This window comes from Prenolepis imparis, unplaced genomic scaffold (genome assembly GCF_030444845.1).
Source record: "Prenolepis imparis isolate NDT839.2.m4 unplaced genomic scaffold, iyPreImpa1.0 SCAF_7, whole genome shotgun sequence".
NCBI classification, from domain to species: Eukaryota; Metazoa; Arthropoda; class Insecta; order Hymenoptera; family Formicidae; genus Prenolepis; species Prenolepis imparis.
Window position 1 is genome coordinate 16,122,835 of NW_028141165.1, and position 18,536 is coordinate 16,141,370.

The 18,536-nt window shown below is 34.9% G+C and overlaps 1 protein-coding gene across 1 annotated transcript; it reads left to right on the top strand.

Annotated features, from left to right (window-relative positions):
* Positions 1-423: 423 nt before the first annotated feature.
* LOC145938281 (uncharacterized) lies at positions 424-882 on the top strand. The gene has a single exon (XM_083041774.1). It carries the CDS (start codon positions 424-426, stop codon positions 880-882), a length of 459 nt encoding a protein of 152 aa, XP_082897900.1.
* The last annotated feature ends 17,654 nt before the right edge of the window (positions 883-18,536 follow it).

The following is an 18,536-nucleotide window of genomic DNA, read 5'->3' on the forward strand; positions in this document are numbered from 1 at the left end:
TCATTCAGTTGTGCGGAGGTGGGGAAAATGTATCTCTTCTATGCGAGGTCGTAAAATCCGGGAGTGTTTGCGGTTTTATGATTGTTAGATTGTCTGCGATTCAGGTCCAGCCCCCCATGACACGTGAGAGATGCGAGCGAGCGCGGACCCTTGCTCGTGATCAGAGGGGGGTCGCGACTTCGGCGTTTTATAGCTATTGCCTCGTGACACAATTTTAGGAGGGTTCGCGCATACCCCGGTCGAGGTGGGGACCCGGATCAAATACCTGGGTCTCCACCTCGATAGCCGTTGGGCCTTTGGCGAACACTTTCGCCAAATATCCCCCAGGGTGGAGAGGCTATGGTCTTAAGCCGTCTTCTCCCAAACCTAGGTGGGCCGAGCGAAAGTGTTCGCCGCTTGTACGCTGGCACCGTCCACGCAATGATGTTGTACGGTGCTCCCATATGGGCGGAGAAGGTGGTCGTCACCCGCAAGCTGCGAGACAGCTTACGTCAATTGCAGCGGCGGGTGGCGAACAGAATCTGCCGGGGGTACCGGACAGTCAGTTGGGTGGCAGTGGGGGTACTCGCTGGAGTACCCCCAGTTGAGATCCTCGCCCGCATGCACGCAGAAGTGTACGGCAGAGTACGCGAACTGCAGCGGGCGGGGATCGTGGTGACGGACGGTGCCAGACGTACCATTAGAGGGCAGTCTCGGCGGGTCTCCATAGACCGTTGGTCGGGCATGCTGGAAGATCCAGCACTGCCCGGCCGGAGAACCGTTGAGGCAATTCAGCCTATCCTGGCCCAATGGCTTTGTTATGACAATGACTATTCGGGCTCCGCTGGTCTTAATTCGTCTAAATCTAGATGTGAGAAAGCTGTAAGGAATTGCTTAAAATAAATGATTATGTATTTGAAATTAAAACACCTTATAATTTCTATATGAGTATAACATAGATAAACATGTAACATAGAACATACACTTGGTTACATAAAATTAACTGTCTGAAGAATCACATTGACTCGACATTAACAAATATTCACGTGATAATCTTATTCGTTATATATGCCTTTTCAACTTAAATCTTTTAAAAACGTAATAAATTAAAGTATAAATCTCTTTAACATTGCCACGCTAATTTCTTAGCACATAAAGAATGAGAATTTAGTTTAACGTAGGATAACAACTCAAAGTTTCTTTTTGCGTAGTCAGATAATATTAATTAAAATTGTACCGTAACATAAAACTATATATCTTTATGAAGTTTCACAGCATTGCACTGTATCTTTATCAAGATTATTTCTAATATATATCCTTTCTAGTGAGTTCACTTTCTTATCTAAGTAATAAGTAAAATATCTCGTAGTATACAACTTTACATTAAATGATCTTCAAATAAAGTTTAGTCTTTTCAGCTGAAAATAAAATAAGTTGTTTTTACGGTAAAGAGAGAGTATAAGAGTAATATCACCGTTAAGTTATTTGAGCATGACATAAATCTTTTGTCACGCACACCTCTCCCCGTGGGTGGGGGTCAACGGCCAAATGTGACGTCAGTATTGTTAGTCGAACTAGGACTATTACCTTGAGAATATTGCACAGAAATGTATGCTGATTCCAACACCTCGCCCTGACGTGAGGGGTCATCGGCAAAGACTGTGAGAAGTAGAGTCGAATTGAGACTCGTAACACCTTACGGCTGGAAAGGGGAGGCTGAATTGTTCTAGGAGAGTTTTAACACTCTCCCTCACCTTGCGACTAGATTTCTCAAGATTGCCTGATCTCTGAGTCGAGAGGCTGCGCACACTTGTCCCCAATCGGACGAAGCTTGAGATGATTTTTCTCGAAATCGCTTGATTAGTCGCAGTACTTGCACCGTGAGATACGTATCGCACATGTCACAAAAACAATATGGCGAGTCAACGCGCAGAGAGCCAGGGACGTCCCCGATCGGGGATCACGTGATCTCCTCGAGCGCTCTCTATACAGGAGTCCCGTCGGTAACTCAGGTTGTTTCCTCAACAGGCTTAATAGGTCGAAAGGCGGGATGACCTTCAGAATGATCCAGATATTCACCGGACATGGATGCTTCGGTGAGTATCTGGGTCGAATTGGAAAGGAGCAATCCAGGGTGTGCTGGCACTGTGACTGCCAGTGCGACACAGCCCAGCACACCCTGGCAGAATGTCCGGCATGGGCCAGCGAAAGGGAGGAGCTGGTGTCGGTTATCGGCAGGGACCTGTCCCTGCCAAGAGTGGCAATAAAAATGGTAGAAGAGGAGGAGGGATGGAGGGCGGTCTCCTCATGTGAGAAAGTGATGCTCCAGAAGGATGAGGCTGAAAGGGAGAGGGAGAGACGGGGGAGTAGGAAGAGACTCGCCCGTTCCCCTGAATCCCGGGAGGAGAGGGACGACCCCTCCTGGCTGCCCGGGCGAGGAAACCGCCGTGGTGGGGGCCGGGGGGGGTTTGGGCTCCGTCCCGCCCCAAGCAAAACTGGGGTGGGATGAGGTTTTCGGGGGGGAACGCCGAACGCTTAAGTCCGGAGTTCCACCCCCGAAGACCTCGCGGGAGGGATAAAGACGGTTCCCCTTGACTCGTCAAGGGAAGCCGTCCGAACCTCGAGGAGAGCCCTTGGCTGACGACCGAATCCGCTAACCCTTTGGGGGCGGAGGGAGTCCCAGCCGGGGGCCGGGGGGCCGGGGCTCGAGCGGGAAAACTTGAGCCCCGACCCCGCCCCCCACTAACACGGGAGGGCGTGACGTGAGGGTGGTGTCCCCCTTGCATCACAACCGGGACGGATCCGCACGATGGCGGACGGGGACTCGCCTTTGATCCTTGGATTAGGCGATTCCCCGGGGAAGAATAGGCGAGGGGGTGCGAGGACGGCATGGGATACCAGCATCCCTCGCACCCCCGAGCATCGCCCGAGATAGGACACCCGCTGGGGTTTTAGTGAGGTACACTTGGGCCCCCTGGCTGAACCTTTCGAGGCTCGGTCAAGGGGAACAAGGATTCCCACATAACTCACGGCCCCATCCCGGAGGCGTGGGTATCCATAAAGGATTTCCCCAGCGCATAAAAAAAAAAAAAAAAAAGGGTTCGCGCATAGATATGTATACTATATAACTATGTATAGTTCTTATAATTCGCTTATTATTCGCCTTCTATGAAATCACTTTCTATATAGCTTATTCGAGATCGTTCAATTTAAATTGTCTTCAAACTCAATATTTAATTTAATAGTATAAATAAGAGAATTCTGTTAAGTTATATATAATTATGATTTCATAGCGTAGCATTGAGAATTCTTTATTTCGATAATGATTCGACCTTGTGTCTTCCTGATATCTACGAAAACCTTATTCTCAAATTTATTATTTGGCAATGTGATAATAAGTAATTCGACAGTGAAAATACAATGTGAATGAAATTTGAGTCTTTCAATAATTTCTGATCGTTATTGTGGAGGTAAGGTTTCGTAAATATAATTACAACTAGAATTTCGGTAAGTTCTGTATTATATGGCATCGCTTGACATCGCTTATAATTAAGAAGGAATTTATGGAATCTCTTATAATAAATTATTGATCGTTAAGATTTTATTTCCATATTTGTAAATAATTATAGATTCTCATTATTGTAAAATATTCAAGTATTAATTTTAACAATTTATTATGCTTGGGATTCCATAAATAATATTATTGTATTTTTAAATTCCAAATATAACATTGATATTAGATACATACATATACTGGTTAATTAGTCGGAATTTAAGTAATTATGCTAATAGTACGAGGGTTAGATCCATATGGTAGTGCTACACGATCTAGGGTTTCGATATGGCGTTTGATTGGTCGACCAAGTTTGCTAGTTCCAGGAAGTGGTTCCTGATTGGACAATCATTGGTTAGTTCAAACTAGTGTAAGCTAATTACTAGAGCTTTGCCGGTAAACGAAATTAACTAACAGTTCGTATTTCAGTTATTTTTAGGAGTCCAGGATTGTATTTAGGAGTAGATGGCCACATAAACTGATTTCTCTTTAACACAATAACTGAATTTATTTTGAACCGAATTTGAACTATTTTCCGCAATCGTTTTATTTTATTTATCGACAAAGTTCTTTTGCTCCGAAAAACTACTAGTTTGCGCTCGCTCTTGTCTTCTGCTCCACTGCTCCTCCGGAAAAAGCGCCTGTGTCGTCTGGTGACTGCTTATATAAGGAGAAAGTTCCCCAAAATGGAGACCCTAGTGAGTTCCTATATATTCCCTATTGAAATCCTACAGTTCGGCCCGCCTGACATGTCGTTCATCTCGAATAAGCGCGATCCTTCAAAAAATTTTGAACAATGTATATAATACAAAAATAACGCTACAATAAATTTTTTACAAAATTTAAACATAACCTTAAATTCTTAAATGTAATAACAATATTGGTATCTCTAATACTTATAATTAATTAAAGAACATTCATTCCCGCATCATAATTGTTAACTAAGACTAGTTTTTTTGACGCTTTTACACTGGTTGTTTTTTATCTCTAGGGGCTAATGTTTTTTGCCAGGGTTTTAGTTTATCCGGTGACATTATAGTATTGTACGGTTTTGCTATTAAATTAAAACCTGGAACATCTTGTATTACGTATCGATTATTATTTAACACCTTCGCGACTATATACGGTCCTTTATATAACGCCTTGATTTTCTTACTTTGACCGGGTTTTGTCTGAATGTCGCGTATTAATACGAAATCTCCTTGCTTATACAAGGTAGATAGCTTGTGCCGTTTATCATATTGTAATTTTGTATCTTTTCCATCGCTTCGCGTGCGATGTCTCGCCTATTGTTTCTTTCCTTTTCTAAATCTATTTAGATTTTTAACAATTTATTAATTAACTCTTTAAGAACTGCATCGGTATGATCATGCTGTTCATATCCTAATAAGAGTTTACTGGGTGACATTTTAATGGACTTGTTTATCGTGTTATTTATTACATATTGGACTTTCGGTGTATATGATTTCCATTCATGAGGTTCATCAATTAATTTATTCAAGGATGATTTTAAAAATCTATTTACTCTTTCAGCGATGCCATTAGCCCATATGGGGGGGGGGATGCTACTGCTACCTTGCGATGCTTGATTTTATGGGAATTCATGAAGAGCATAAAATCATTAGCGGTAAAAGCACTTCCTCTATCAGAAATAATTTCTTTTAGCGTTCCAAAAATATTAAATAAATTTCTCAAATGTTCACAGGTTTCCTTGGTAGTTGTGGACCGTGCAGGGAACAACCAAGTGAATCGTGTGAACCCATCTACGACTACCAGAATGTATTTGTACCCATCCTCTGCTTGCGGCAAAGGACCAAAATGGTCAATGTGTATCGCTTCAAAAAATAAGTCTGGAAACTTTTTTATTTGCATCTCCTTCTCTTGCATAGACTGACGCATTAGCTGCTAAGCACGTTATACAATTTTCTATATACGTTTGTATTTTTTTTCTCATAGATGGAAACCAATACGTTGTTTTCATTCCTTCGCAAGTTTTGTCTGTACCACAGTGAGCCATATCATCGTGATATGCCTTAATAATACTGTTTATCATCGCATCAGGTACAACGAAGCGTGATCTATCACTATCCTTCTTATATACTAAGCCTTCAATAAGTTCGAATTTATCATTTTCAGTCTTTTCTAATTCGCTAGCAATTTCTTGTATCCTATCATTCCGAAGTTGTCTAAATTCCAATTCTCTCTCTAGTGGCAATTGACTAACATACATTATTTGTCTACTTAAGGCATCTACGTGCAATATTGCGCAAATAGGTCTCTAATAGTACTCCCACAAAATGTATTATTTCTACACTTCTAAAACTGTGTAATGCTTGATAAGAATTTATATCTTATACAGGAATATTTACAGAATATGATCTGTTTTTTATAGGAAGATTTTGATCTTTTTTCATTAAGAAATTATGTAAACAGACAGTTATTACTTGAACAATTAAAATGGCATGATTAACATTTGTTAGGCTCTTTCCATTCCGTTTTAATTCCGTTCCGTTAAATGTTTGCCATGGGAAAGCCGGCTACGAAAAGGCGGAACGGAATTATTCTGATTGGTTAGTTTTCATCTAGTTACTTTTCCGTTACTGTTTCGTTCCACTATTTCTTTCTCCATCGGAATGCACCCTTACGTATCGGCTGTAAAAAATTGTCGGAAGCCGGGCGTCGTTGTCGTTCGGAAGATGGTCAAGTCTCATCTTTTACGACAACGACATAAAATTAAAAGATGGCTGAAGAAAATATAACCTTAGATGAAGTTATTATTAATATTGTGTGAGACAATAAATTTATTTATGATAAGACGTTCATTATAAAAATAATAATAAAAAATAGGATCTATGGAGAACAATTGCTTTTCAATTAAAAGATGTATATAATGTGGACATGCCGGGTAAATACATGGACATAGGTTAGGTTAGATTATATATATTATCAAAATAAATCAACCTGTTCTGTCAAATATATTAATCTATAATAAAACAATATTAATCCACGTGTCTTTTTATATAAGCTGAAAATGTTGAGAAACGATAGATAGCACTTCGAAACATGTTTGGCCGCGAAAAAAGGAAAAAAAAATTGGCACCATCAGGATCAGGTAGTAGTGAAAGTAAAGAGTGGCACCTATACCGACTACTACTCTTTTTGTCATTGCATATTGCTCACAGAAAGTAAGTGATTAATGAATTGAGTAATTGGCTAATAAATAATTTTTTGTCTCATATTTCTGTTATAAATTATTTTATTTAATTCTTAGGACACAGGAATCGCTCTTAATCAGAAAACCGACAGAAGATTCAAGCTTCCAGCCAGTACATTTCCAGCAGGCTTGTTCTCAGCTAGTTGAATCATCGGAAGGATATGAAGGTACTCTAGAAGAAGATATATCGCAAGACATGTGAAGTTCTTCATTAATTAATCACACTTATGGTGGATTACAAACCATTGGTAAAATGATTTTTTTTAAATTTGTTACTCGTGAAACACAAAACGACATTATTTAAAAAACATTTCTGATAGTAATTTCTATTAAATTTCTATTTAAAAAACATTTTAGACAGTAATGCTGAACCTCATCCTGAGTCCGTAACAACAAGATCATTATCCAGTTGCAGTAGCTCCAGCTCGTTTCTGCCAACTCCTACAAATTCAAGAGCACTGACATGTATGAAGTCAATACCGAAAAAAATTGTACCTCCAATGGATGATTTTGCAAAACAAAAAAAAGAAGAGTGCTTATTTAGACGAACAATTTATAGAGGCAGGTACTGCAATATCTGATGAGATGAATACTGTATCAACACTGATTGCCAGTACAGCAAATAAAAATAAAGAAAAAGATAGATATATGTTTGCAATAGAAGGATTGAAACATGTCCCCGAAAAAAGTAGAAACCAATGCATCATTGAGGTACTTCAGGTTATACAAAAATATGAAATTAGAGAAATAGAATTATTATAAATAAGAAATTAGAGTAAGATTTTACAAAACATTTACATCAAAGAGTACAAAATTAGAGATTGTTATTACAGAGTAAGTTTTTTACAAATTACAGGCTAAGCATAGTAGAGAAAATATTAGGATTAAATATTAAATAGTAGGAATAGAAATTATTTTAAAATAATATAAAAAAACTCTGATATTCAAATACAAATTCAAATATAAAGAACTCTTATACTCTTATTAAGAGTCCTTTATACTCGATTTTGTATTTGTATAAGAGTTTTTTCAATTTTAAAAAATAATTCATGTTCCTAATAATATTTTTTCTATTGTGCGCAGGGTTTTAGATTGTTAAGAATAACAAGGGTTGCTTTTGCGAGAAAATTAAAATAATCCAGATTAAAATGATCCTGAGCTGTGATTGGTCAAATTTGAAATTTCACTGTGAATTTCATTGAAATTGAACTGAAAGTGGCTGACTGTTTAGTTATGATCTCCTTGGTTTACGTACTAGGTGCTTTACAATTTCTTCGTGGGCACCACCTTAATGTGGTGGGGTGGCTTGAAGATCTCAGTGATGATCCCGACGGGCCATGCCCGAAGAAATAAGAATAATATATACATATTTTGATATACAGTGTGTTCAGAAAAGACCGGAACCCCTGAATAACTCAGAATAATCGAATTCTAGGAAGAAATACCCCAGATAGAAGTTGGGTAAAAAAAAAGGGTCTTGATAGTGACCTAGAACTTGACCTTGAGGTGAAGTTTAGAGGTCATTTAAAGGTCAACTCGATTTTTTAAAATGGAAACCCATTTTTGATCCCGGATTCGGAAAAAGCGGGAAATTTTACGTTTAGAATGGTACTTAAGTCTTGAATTAAAATGATTTTTAGATGTCATTTAAGGGTCAAATCGTATAGGACAGAAGAATCTATCAACAACTAACTTTAATTATGTTCTAGGGGGGAAACATCCCAGACAAAAGTTGTAGGGTTAAGAAAGGGACTTGATGGTGATCTTGAACTTGACCTTGAGGTCAAGTTTAGAGGTCATTTGAAGGTCAACTCGATTTTTTAAATGGGAATCCCTATTTTGACCCCAGATTCGGAAAAAGCGGGAAATTTTACGTTCAAAAAGGTGCTTAAGTCATGGGTCAAGATGACCTTTAAGAATCATTTTGGGGTCAAATTGTATAAGACAGAAGAATCATTTAATAACTAACTCTAATTATGTTCTAGGGGGAAAACTTTTAAAACACCCCAGACAAAAATTGTTGCATTCAAGAAACAGAGCTCGTTCGTTACCTTAAACTTGGAGTTGGGATAAAATGTAAGTCCTCGTAAGTGGCGGAAAGGATTATCTCTGACCAAGATTAAGTTCAATATTCATCTCGAGATACTTCAAAGTTGTTACGGAATTGTAATCTAAAAAAAATTGAATTTTAAAATAATCTTGTCAATGTGATATTATTTTACTCTCAAATTAATTGTTTAATTTCAATATCATAAAATCGATATTCTGGGATTTTCCCTCTAGAACATGATTAAAGTTAGTTATTAATAGATTCTTCTGCTCTATACGATTTGACCCCTAAATGTCATCTTAATTCAAGACTTAAGTACCATTTTGAACGTAAAATTTCCCGCTCTTTCCGAATCCGGAGTAAAAAATGAGGATTCCCAATAAAAAAATTCGAGTTGACCTTCAAATGACCTCTAAACTAGACCTCAAGGTCAAGTTTTAGGTCACCATCAAGTCCCTTTTTTTAACCCTACAACTTTTGTCTAGGGTGTTCTCCCCCTAGAACATGATTAAAGTTAGTTATTGATAGTGTTGTGCCGCCGTACGGCACTGGGGTTGCGCCGAATGAAAAGGATGAGAATCCTCGGGTCGTACAGGACGTCGTAGGAGCCAAGGGGTGTAATAATTGGAAATAAACTCCTTGTATTTCTATTATCTTGAGTTTTCCCTTTATTCTCGCCCTTCTCTCGATTTAGAGGTATTCTTACTGTAGTCGGTTGTTAGGTATTAAGGGGATGCCGGAGGTATATTTTTACCGACCGAATGCGAATATAGAGATTATTTTGGGATATCTTTTTATTGACTATACAGATCAATAAATCCTTTTCCACGATTAAAGTACTTATAAAAACGAACCGCGTTAGCTATAATTCCATATATAAATCATATAAAAATCAAAAATTACAGTTTTGTTATCGGCTTCTTTCATGTCAGCTCGTAACAATACTTATTTAATAAAAATAGTTCTGCAGTTTATCTGTGCATAAAATATAGTATACGCGATAGGGTTAACATGAAGAAATATTAGTAAACAATAAAAAGTCAGATTGCAAGTCTAATAAAAAAGTTATATATTAAAAACATTTTCACGCATATGTGTGTGTATAAATCGAGGCTGCGGAATAAAACAGAGCAGTAGATTAGTTGCGCGATGTCGCGATAGATGGAGCTGCAACGTGTCGAGCTGACAAAGACAGACATAATCGTTCTATCTTTGTCTCTTTCATGCGTGTGCGTGTAATATACATGTATGTACACACCACAGGCGCGCGTATCTGTTTCTCTTCGTCGTATACTCTCTCTCTCTCTCTCTCTCTCTCCCTCTCTCCCTCTCTCCCTCTCTCCCTCTCTCCCTCTCTCCCTCTCTCCCTCTCTCCCTCTCTCCCTCTCTCCCTCTCTCCCTCTCTCCCTCTCTCCCTCTCTCCCTCTCTCCCTCTCTCCCTCTCTCCCTCTCTCCCTCTCTCCCTCTCTCCCTCTCTCCCTCTCTCCCTCTCTCCCTCTCTCCCTCTCTCCCTCTCTCCCTCTCTCCCTCTCTCCCTCTCTCCCTCTCTCCCTCTCTCCCTCTCTCCCTCTCTCCCTCTCTCCCTCTCTCCCTCTCTCCCTCTCTCCCTCTCTCCCTCTCTCCCTCTCTCCCTCTCTCCCTCTCTCCCTCTCTCCCTCTCTCCCTCTCTCCCTCTCTCCCTCTCTCCCTCTCTCCCTCTCTCCCTCTCTCCCTCTCTCCCTCTCTCCCTCTCTCCCTCTCTCCCTCTCTCTCTCTCTCTCTCTCTCCCTCCCTCTCTCTCTCTCTCTCTCTCTCTCCCTCTCCCTCTCTCCCTCTCCCCCTCTCTCCCTCTCCCTCTCTCTCTCTCTCTCTCTCTCTCTCTCTCTCTCTCTCTCTCAAATAAAATTTATTTAATATTTATATAGTTTTTATTTATACGAATTTTTATATAAATATGCATAATATATATAATATATATAATATATATTATTATATTATTATATTATACATATGTATATAAAAATGCGTATAAATAAAAACTATATAAATATTAAATAAATTTTATTTGAGAGATTTTATATATATATATATATATACACATATACGGATATGTTTATTTTTGCGAACTTATTATATATATTACTCTATGCGGTTCTATGTAATGTTCTTGATTACAGCATTGTACTGAGTTCATTAGATCATTATATATACTCCATGTGCCGTGTATTCTCCTTGCATATGCAATGTAATGTTGACTAGTATATGCTATTACACCAGCCAATCTAAAAATTCAATGTAAAGCAATAAATAATTAATGTATAGTAAGTAAATATAAAACAAAATTATAAAATTTATTCATTATATAATCATTATCAAAAAGAAATTACGCTTGCTAATTTATTTTGACTAAAAGTATACTTGCTAAAAGTATAATATCAATAAGTTTTGAAAATTTTAGAAAAATATACTTTTTAATTATAAAATGTATGCGTCTACGTGTATAAATAATTTTTATATATTTGTTATTTTTTTATAAAATAATAAAAATAATTGATTTATGTAGAAAAAAAGGAAACCTCGAAGAGAGTTTCACTTAAAAATGTACAATACAATTGCAGACATATTACTGTACTTGGCAGAACAGTAATTTTATGAAAAATTAAAATTCATTGCGTATTTCAATATCTTCTTCTATCATTATACTGTCATAAATAATTTCTATTTAAGTTGCTTTAATAAAATTGTTTTGCATATGTAAAATTAAACATATTTCATTTCTTATTTATAATGAGAAAGAATTTCTTTATAAATGCTATATATTAAAAACAGATTTTTAAATAAAAGTTTAAGAAAATTTATCATACCTATATTCCTGGTTTAAAATATTTATTGTTACAGGAAAATCTTTCAGTTCACAATTCATGCCTGTTTTAGCATCCAAAGATACTCGAATGTCAAGCTCAATATATAGATGTAAATTAAATTCAATATATTCAGTGCGACGTCCAGTACAGTCAGATCGTTGGCATTTGACGTTTTTTAATTGAAAATAATAATTGAGTGCTTCTTCTAAGCACATGAATCCTTTGTCTTGAATTAATTGATGATTAACACCAAGTACTGATATATTATGTATCTCTTTTTGACATTCATATGAGGAACATTCAGATATTTTATTGATGGATGGTTGATCTTTCATAAGATTTGTCCACATTACAGCAATATTATTATATACGTCTATGATATGTACATTGCCAGCTTTCATTGTTGTTAATTTATTATTATGTAATAATAACGCGATTCTCTCCTTATAAACGGTGGTATTTACACCAATGTTTAAGATTAATTGACAAAATTTTAAGAACTTATTATTTGAATTACTTATATAATTATAATAATTTTCATCTTCTAAAGCAGTAAGTATAATGATTTGAACAATCGAATCTAAAGGACATGTATTTCGAATTTCATATGTACTTCTATTGATTTTTAACGGTTGTAAGAAAGAACCATTTCGGAATAAGAATTTTTTTGTTGATTTTTTAAACTTAATATTTTTAATAATGAATGTATTTCGTCCGTTTTACCTTTATTCATCCAATTTTCAAATTGATGCATATCTTTTTTTTATTAATTTCTGTATTAATATTACTATCTGTATGATTAGTATTATTGTCATTGAGATTCATATTATTGTCATTCATATCATTTATATTGTCATATCATTTATATTGAGATTAATACTCATAACATTAATATTTGTATCATTCATATTAGAAGTTACAATAGCCGCAGATGCTATTTTCATAGTTCCGTCAATAGATTGTATATGCATCTTGATAAATTTGTCTGCACGCATAGGAGTTTTTACATTTTTGAAAATATATTCTCGCAAGTCTTTAAAATATGCTTCACAATGTGTTGATGTTGCACGCACATATTCCGAATTAAATGTGGGGGCTAAAACTCCAGACCATAGTGGAAATTCTAGACATAATCTTGTTATTTGTTTATAGAATTCAGGTAAATAAAAAGCATTTAAACGAGAAGCTTTTTTATCACTATTTATTTCCGCTTGAGTTTTTAACTTCTCAATCCAACGATGAATTTCGTCACTATTATCGTTATTAGTATCTTCTATATCGTTTATATCTATTATATCATTTTCTTCATTTTTTGACTTCTGTGTGATCAATATCAAGATTTGTATGGTGCATTTCAGTTGCAATATGATTTTCTAATTCTCTTTTAGCTTCTTCTGCTGGTGAAAGCAATCCTGTACTATAATATCTGTCATATTGTTGAATACTGACAGTTAATGTAAACAATAAAATTGATTCAAATTTTTGAAATGATTGGCAACTAATCATAAGTGCAACACATTTTATAAAAAATGATTTTATGTCAGGATGTTTTCTATCGAAGCATTTCCAACGGCAAACAAGTTTTATTAAATGGGCAACATCAACTCTTATATATGTATCTGCTGGCCGACTAATTTTAGTATTGTGAGCATTAATGGCAGAAAAACATGATGAAACATATTCTTTAATAGTCATTCGGTTAAAAGCAGATGTCATTGCATCTAAGAAAGCTCTCGAATAATCAGAAATTGCTTCTTCTGGTTTAGATGCACCCATACGTAACCATTCTTTAATCCAATATTCAATGGAATTGGTATCATGTTTCTCAGAGATCATTTCATGAACTGGTATTATTAATCTTTCGATGTTTATAACAATAACATATAAAAATATGTGGCCACTCTGTAAATCATTTGCAATTTGAATCTTTGAGATAAAACTTCCTGTTGCGTCCATAGAAATTCTTCTATATGTGTTTTTTCGACAATATTCTCGTTATACATGCATTTGCGTTGGAGTTCTATAATGCACACAAACCTTATCTAAAATGATTTCATGTATGCTACCGCAATACGAAGGTGTATGTTTCATATTTCGTATAGTACATATTGGATCTTTGCCACCTTTTGAACCAACATCTAAAGTTTTGTCGTGATATTGTTGTTTCACTTTACGAAGTACAGATGATTCATATAAAATAGGAGGTTCAATGTCACCAATTTTCATTTCTTGCATGGCTGTCCTTCTGCGCCAATTTGAGGCTCCCTCAATTAATAAATCTTTACCGACGATTTGTCGTTTTTTAAAACGAAGTTGTCGCTTTACTTTTTCATGCGGAATTGTCGAGGTATCTTTAGTAATGCACCGCATAATTAAATGTTCTCCTCTCTTAGGCTCGATGTCAACATAAGCAGTAAAAGGACTTCCACATGCTTTACTTTTGCATTTTCCATTGATTACAATAAAATGCGAACGTTGGTCGGAAAAAGAAACTTTTGCTCTTTTAAATACATATGCGCATGGCAATCTAAATTGTCGCCAGAATTCATCGCTAATAATGTCAGTCCAAACACCAGGCTTAAGGCAAGCATATGTTTTATCCTTATAGTCTATATATCCAGCTTTTATTTCAGTCCAGAGCTCATATGTTATATATAGATTAAATGTACTTAAATCGTGATTTTCTTTTTCTTCTGTAGTATCTAACGTAGTATTAGTATTTGAGTCTTGAGTAGAATCTAACGAGGACTTCGTATCATTGTATTTTTCGTCTTTATTGTCTTCGATTTTTAAATTTAATTTCATCTGTGTCAAAATTCCTCTTCTATTTTCACGCACATTTATATATACACTATGTGCATTCCATTTATTATTTAAACAATTGCTAATATCTTGCCATACTTTTGAAGTATAGGCTGGTAAGTTACTATCTTTTAAAAGAACGTCACTAAACATTTCTAGAGCCGCTACAGCTTCGTTTACTGATACAACAGAAACACGTGGCATCTGTAAAAGTATTAAAAAGATTATAAGATCTATAAAATATTATGAACAAGTATTACTCAAGTCTGGAACACTTCGTATAACTATTTATTTCGTATAACTATTATTTATTTCTGTTAAAGTCGGAAAGAATAAATTCATATATGTTAAAATCGCGAATAATAAATTTATATATAAAACTCGAACATAATAAAATCTTATCGCCGTGCTGCCTTTACAAAGCGGATAATCCGCAAATACGCGCTCAATAACAAATGTCTTTGTTCTCGATGTGTTTTCTCGTCTTCGTATTTATATTTCATATGTAATCAACAGACAACCGTTTCCACGTTTCATGGAAATATTCGACAATTACCCGGAGCTTGGGATTCCCTTTCTCCGTTCTTCGAAATTTCTAGAAGTTTCCCCGAAGAGTTTAAATACCGAGGATACGTCTGTCTCGGGTCTCTTATCAAAAATATAATCGAGTAATAAACATACGCTAATACAAATCTGTGAGTTAAGTGCGACCACGGCGATAGATTAACTTTCTGCACTGCGATCGCAGATCTTTCAGTGACTGCGAGTGCGAAAAAGACGAACTCTTTATAAAAGACGTGACTTTTAATTGTTCTCAGACACTTCGAGAGTTAATTTAATCTGTGGATTAACCGCTTCCGCAATTTCGCCATTAATAGAATAAAGACATTCTGTTCTAATAACGGATCACCTGTATTATCGCACTTTTCTTAAATTCTCTATCTCCTCGTTCTCTCTCACTCGTTCTCTCTCACTCTTTCTCTCTCACTCTCTTACTTTATCACGCTTCGCTGTTATCTCTAAACCTCAACCGTCAAGCTGATACACAATAGCATTCGCTATCCTTCTCGCTCCTCAGTCTTAGCGAAATCACATTCCCTCTTTCCAACTTCGAGTCTCTCTCACTATCAGCAAATTCTCATCCGTTCGCCGCGACAAAAAAGTGATCGCTCGCGCGCAAACAATTTCTATAAAAAAATTATAAGAAAGAGAGGAAATATTGCGAAAAAAACAGAATTGCATAAAGAAGTAGCAGGAATAAGTAAATTCCAAACAATTACTATTAGAAAATAGTAAAATCTGTAATACAAATCTAATTTAAAATAAAAAATCAAACAAATCAAACAATATTTTTAAAATATATTGATAATCCCTGATAACAACGCGTCCAGAATCGGGACATAAGACGTCTTAAAGATATTATTAAGATGTCTTTTACATATCATCATAATTCGTCTTCAAGATGTCTTTAAGACAACCTTAAGTCGTCTAATATCCTGTTTTTGGAATATCCTGTTGTGGTGTTGTCTGAGATACTGTATATTTAAATAAAATGAATAAATTTTTTTATAATGCTTTTGTACAATCACAAATAAAAGAATACATAAAATAAATAATCTCAAAAAAGAAACATCGATTTGTTTGTTTTCTTTTTATTTTACGTTATAGATTTGTATTATAGATTTTACTATTTTTCTAAGATTCTATTTTTCTCAGGTAATCGAATGACGTCATTTTGACACTTAATGACATCAGTTTCCTACTTCCCAGATAGCAAGCATACAAATGATGTCATTAGACGTCAAAACGACATCATTTTGACATTTAATGACGTCGGTTTGCTACTTCGGTTACGACAGTAATTTTTTGAAATTTACTTACTTCTGCTATTTCTTTATGCAATTCTCTTTTTCTCACAATGTTTTCTCTCTTTCTTATAATATTTTATAGAAATAAATAATCCAATATTATTGAGCATGTTAATATCATACCTCTTTTGTTGATCTTATTAATAAATGGTTTATTTAAGAATTATGAATTTCTCTAATAATACTAAATAAAAGAGACAGTTATGCAACAGCAAATATATAAGATCTAGCAATTAATACAGTCAGTCACACACAAATATTTATAACCTCAATTACTGCAAATTATGTCACTACTAGCGACTCCAGCGAAGATAATCGGTACTTTAACGCTCTGTAATTATTTTAATTATCAATCAACGGAAAAGAATTATTAAACGATTATAAAATAAATGCTTATAATTATAAATATTCAAGTTGTCCTAGACCTTTCGTGATAACTATAATGATAGTTTTCACGCAAGTGATTAGTTATTTCCAGATAAAAATCTTAAAGAATTCTAAAGCTATAATACGAAAACAAAGTATGACTTTTAAATAATGTATTTAAATGAGAAGTTTAAAGTTGACCAATTAAATTGCAATAGTAAGATTATATCTTTGAATTATAGATTTTACTATTTTTCTAACAGTATTTTTTTAGAATTTACATATTTCTGCTATTTCTTTATACAATTTTTTTTTATCTTGCAATGTTTCCTCTCTAAATAAAGGAGGAGGGTCAATAAGGGCGTTTTTGTGCCCCCTCTGGATTTTCATAAAACAATTTTTTTTGTCTTGTACGATCATTAGGAATGTCAAAAATAATCATTAGGTGAGAAAAAAATTCGATCCACAAAGCCAAAATTAATTATTAGTTTAGGTGTACCACTATGATATCTAAGCCCTTTTTATGACTAATAAGTAAACTAATGAAATATTTTCGGTCATTATAATGCTTTGCCATAATATTTATGTCATTTTAAACTATAACATGCATTGCCTTAAGATGAAGGTGAATATAGCTCATGGTAAACATCATGCGTGAAGTTGTCGCATGAGTCGAATGCAGCAACTTCACGCACGACATAGTTCGTTGTCTTTTATCCATATTATTGTTAACCTCTACCAGGATCTTATATTATTACTTTGTTTAATCAATATTTCAATTGTAATCATGTCAAAAAGAATAAGTGATTCAAGTGATCTGAGTTCTAAAAAGTTAAAAGTCTCGATAAAAAATAATAAAATAAAAAGATAAAAAAATTAAAACCTCTACAATGATCACAACCTTGACGCGGTGTAGAGGCTTCAGTCTGTAGACAACTAATAGTGATCATTTATTTGTTATGAACACCCCATGTCAGGAGTAATCAAATATTTTTTCACTATGAATTGTATTCACCTTCATCTTGAGGCAATGCATATTGTAGTCTAAAATGACATAAATATTATGGCAAAGCAGTATAATGACCGAAAATATTTCATTAGTTTACTTATTAGTCATAAAAAGGGCTTAGATACCATAGTGGTACACCTAAACTAATGATTAATTTTGGCTATATGGATCGAATTTTTTTCTCACCTAATGATTATTTTTGACATTCCTAATGATCATACAAGACAAAAAAAATTGTTTTATGAAAATCCAGAGGGGGCACAAAAACGCCCTTATTGACCCTCCTCCTTTTTATTAGAAATAAATAATACTAAATAGTTATACAAAGTGTTCCAGACATGAGTAATACTTGCTCATAATATTTTATAGATCTTATAATCCTTTTAATACTTTTACTTACAGATGCTATGTGTTTCCGCTGTATCAGTAAACGAAGTAGCGGCTATAGAAATGTTAAGTAATGTTCTTTTAAAAGATAAGAACTTATATATACCAGCATATACTTTCAAAATATGGCAAGATATTAACAATTGCTTAAATAATAAATAGAATGCACATAGTATATATATAAAATGTGAGTGAAAATAGAAGAGAAATTTTGACACAGATAAAATTAAATTTAAAAATTGAAGATAATAAATTCGAAAAATACAATAAAATCCTCATTAGATTCTACTCAAGACTCAAATAGTACCTACCATATTTGATAGCTAATTCTAATTATTATACTCTTCCAAAATTTTTATACCATTCTTATACATATTTTTTATATCTATTAAATATAAACAAAAATCACAAAACATAATCTTTATTTCAATTATAAATCTTTGTTCATGTTCTATTATGCTCTAT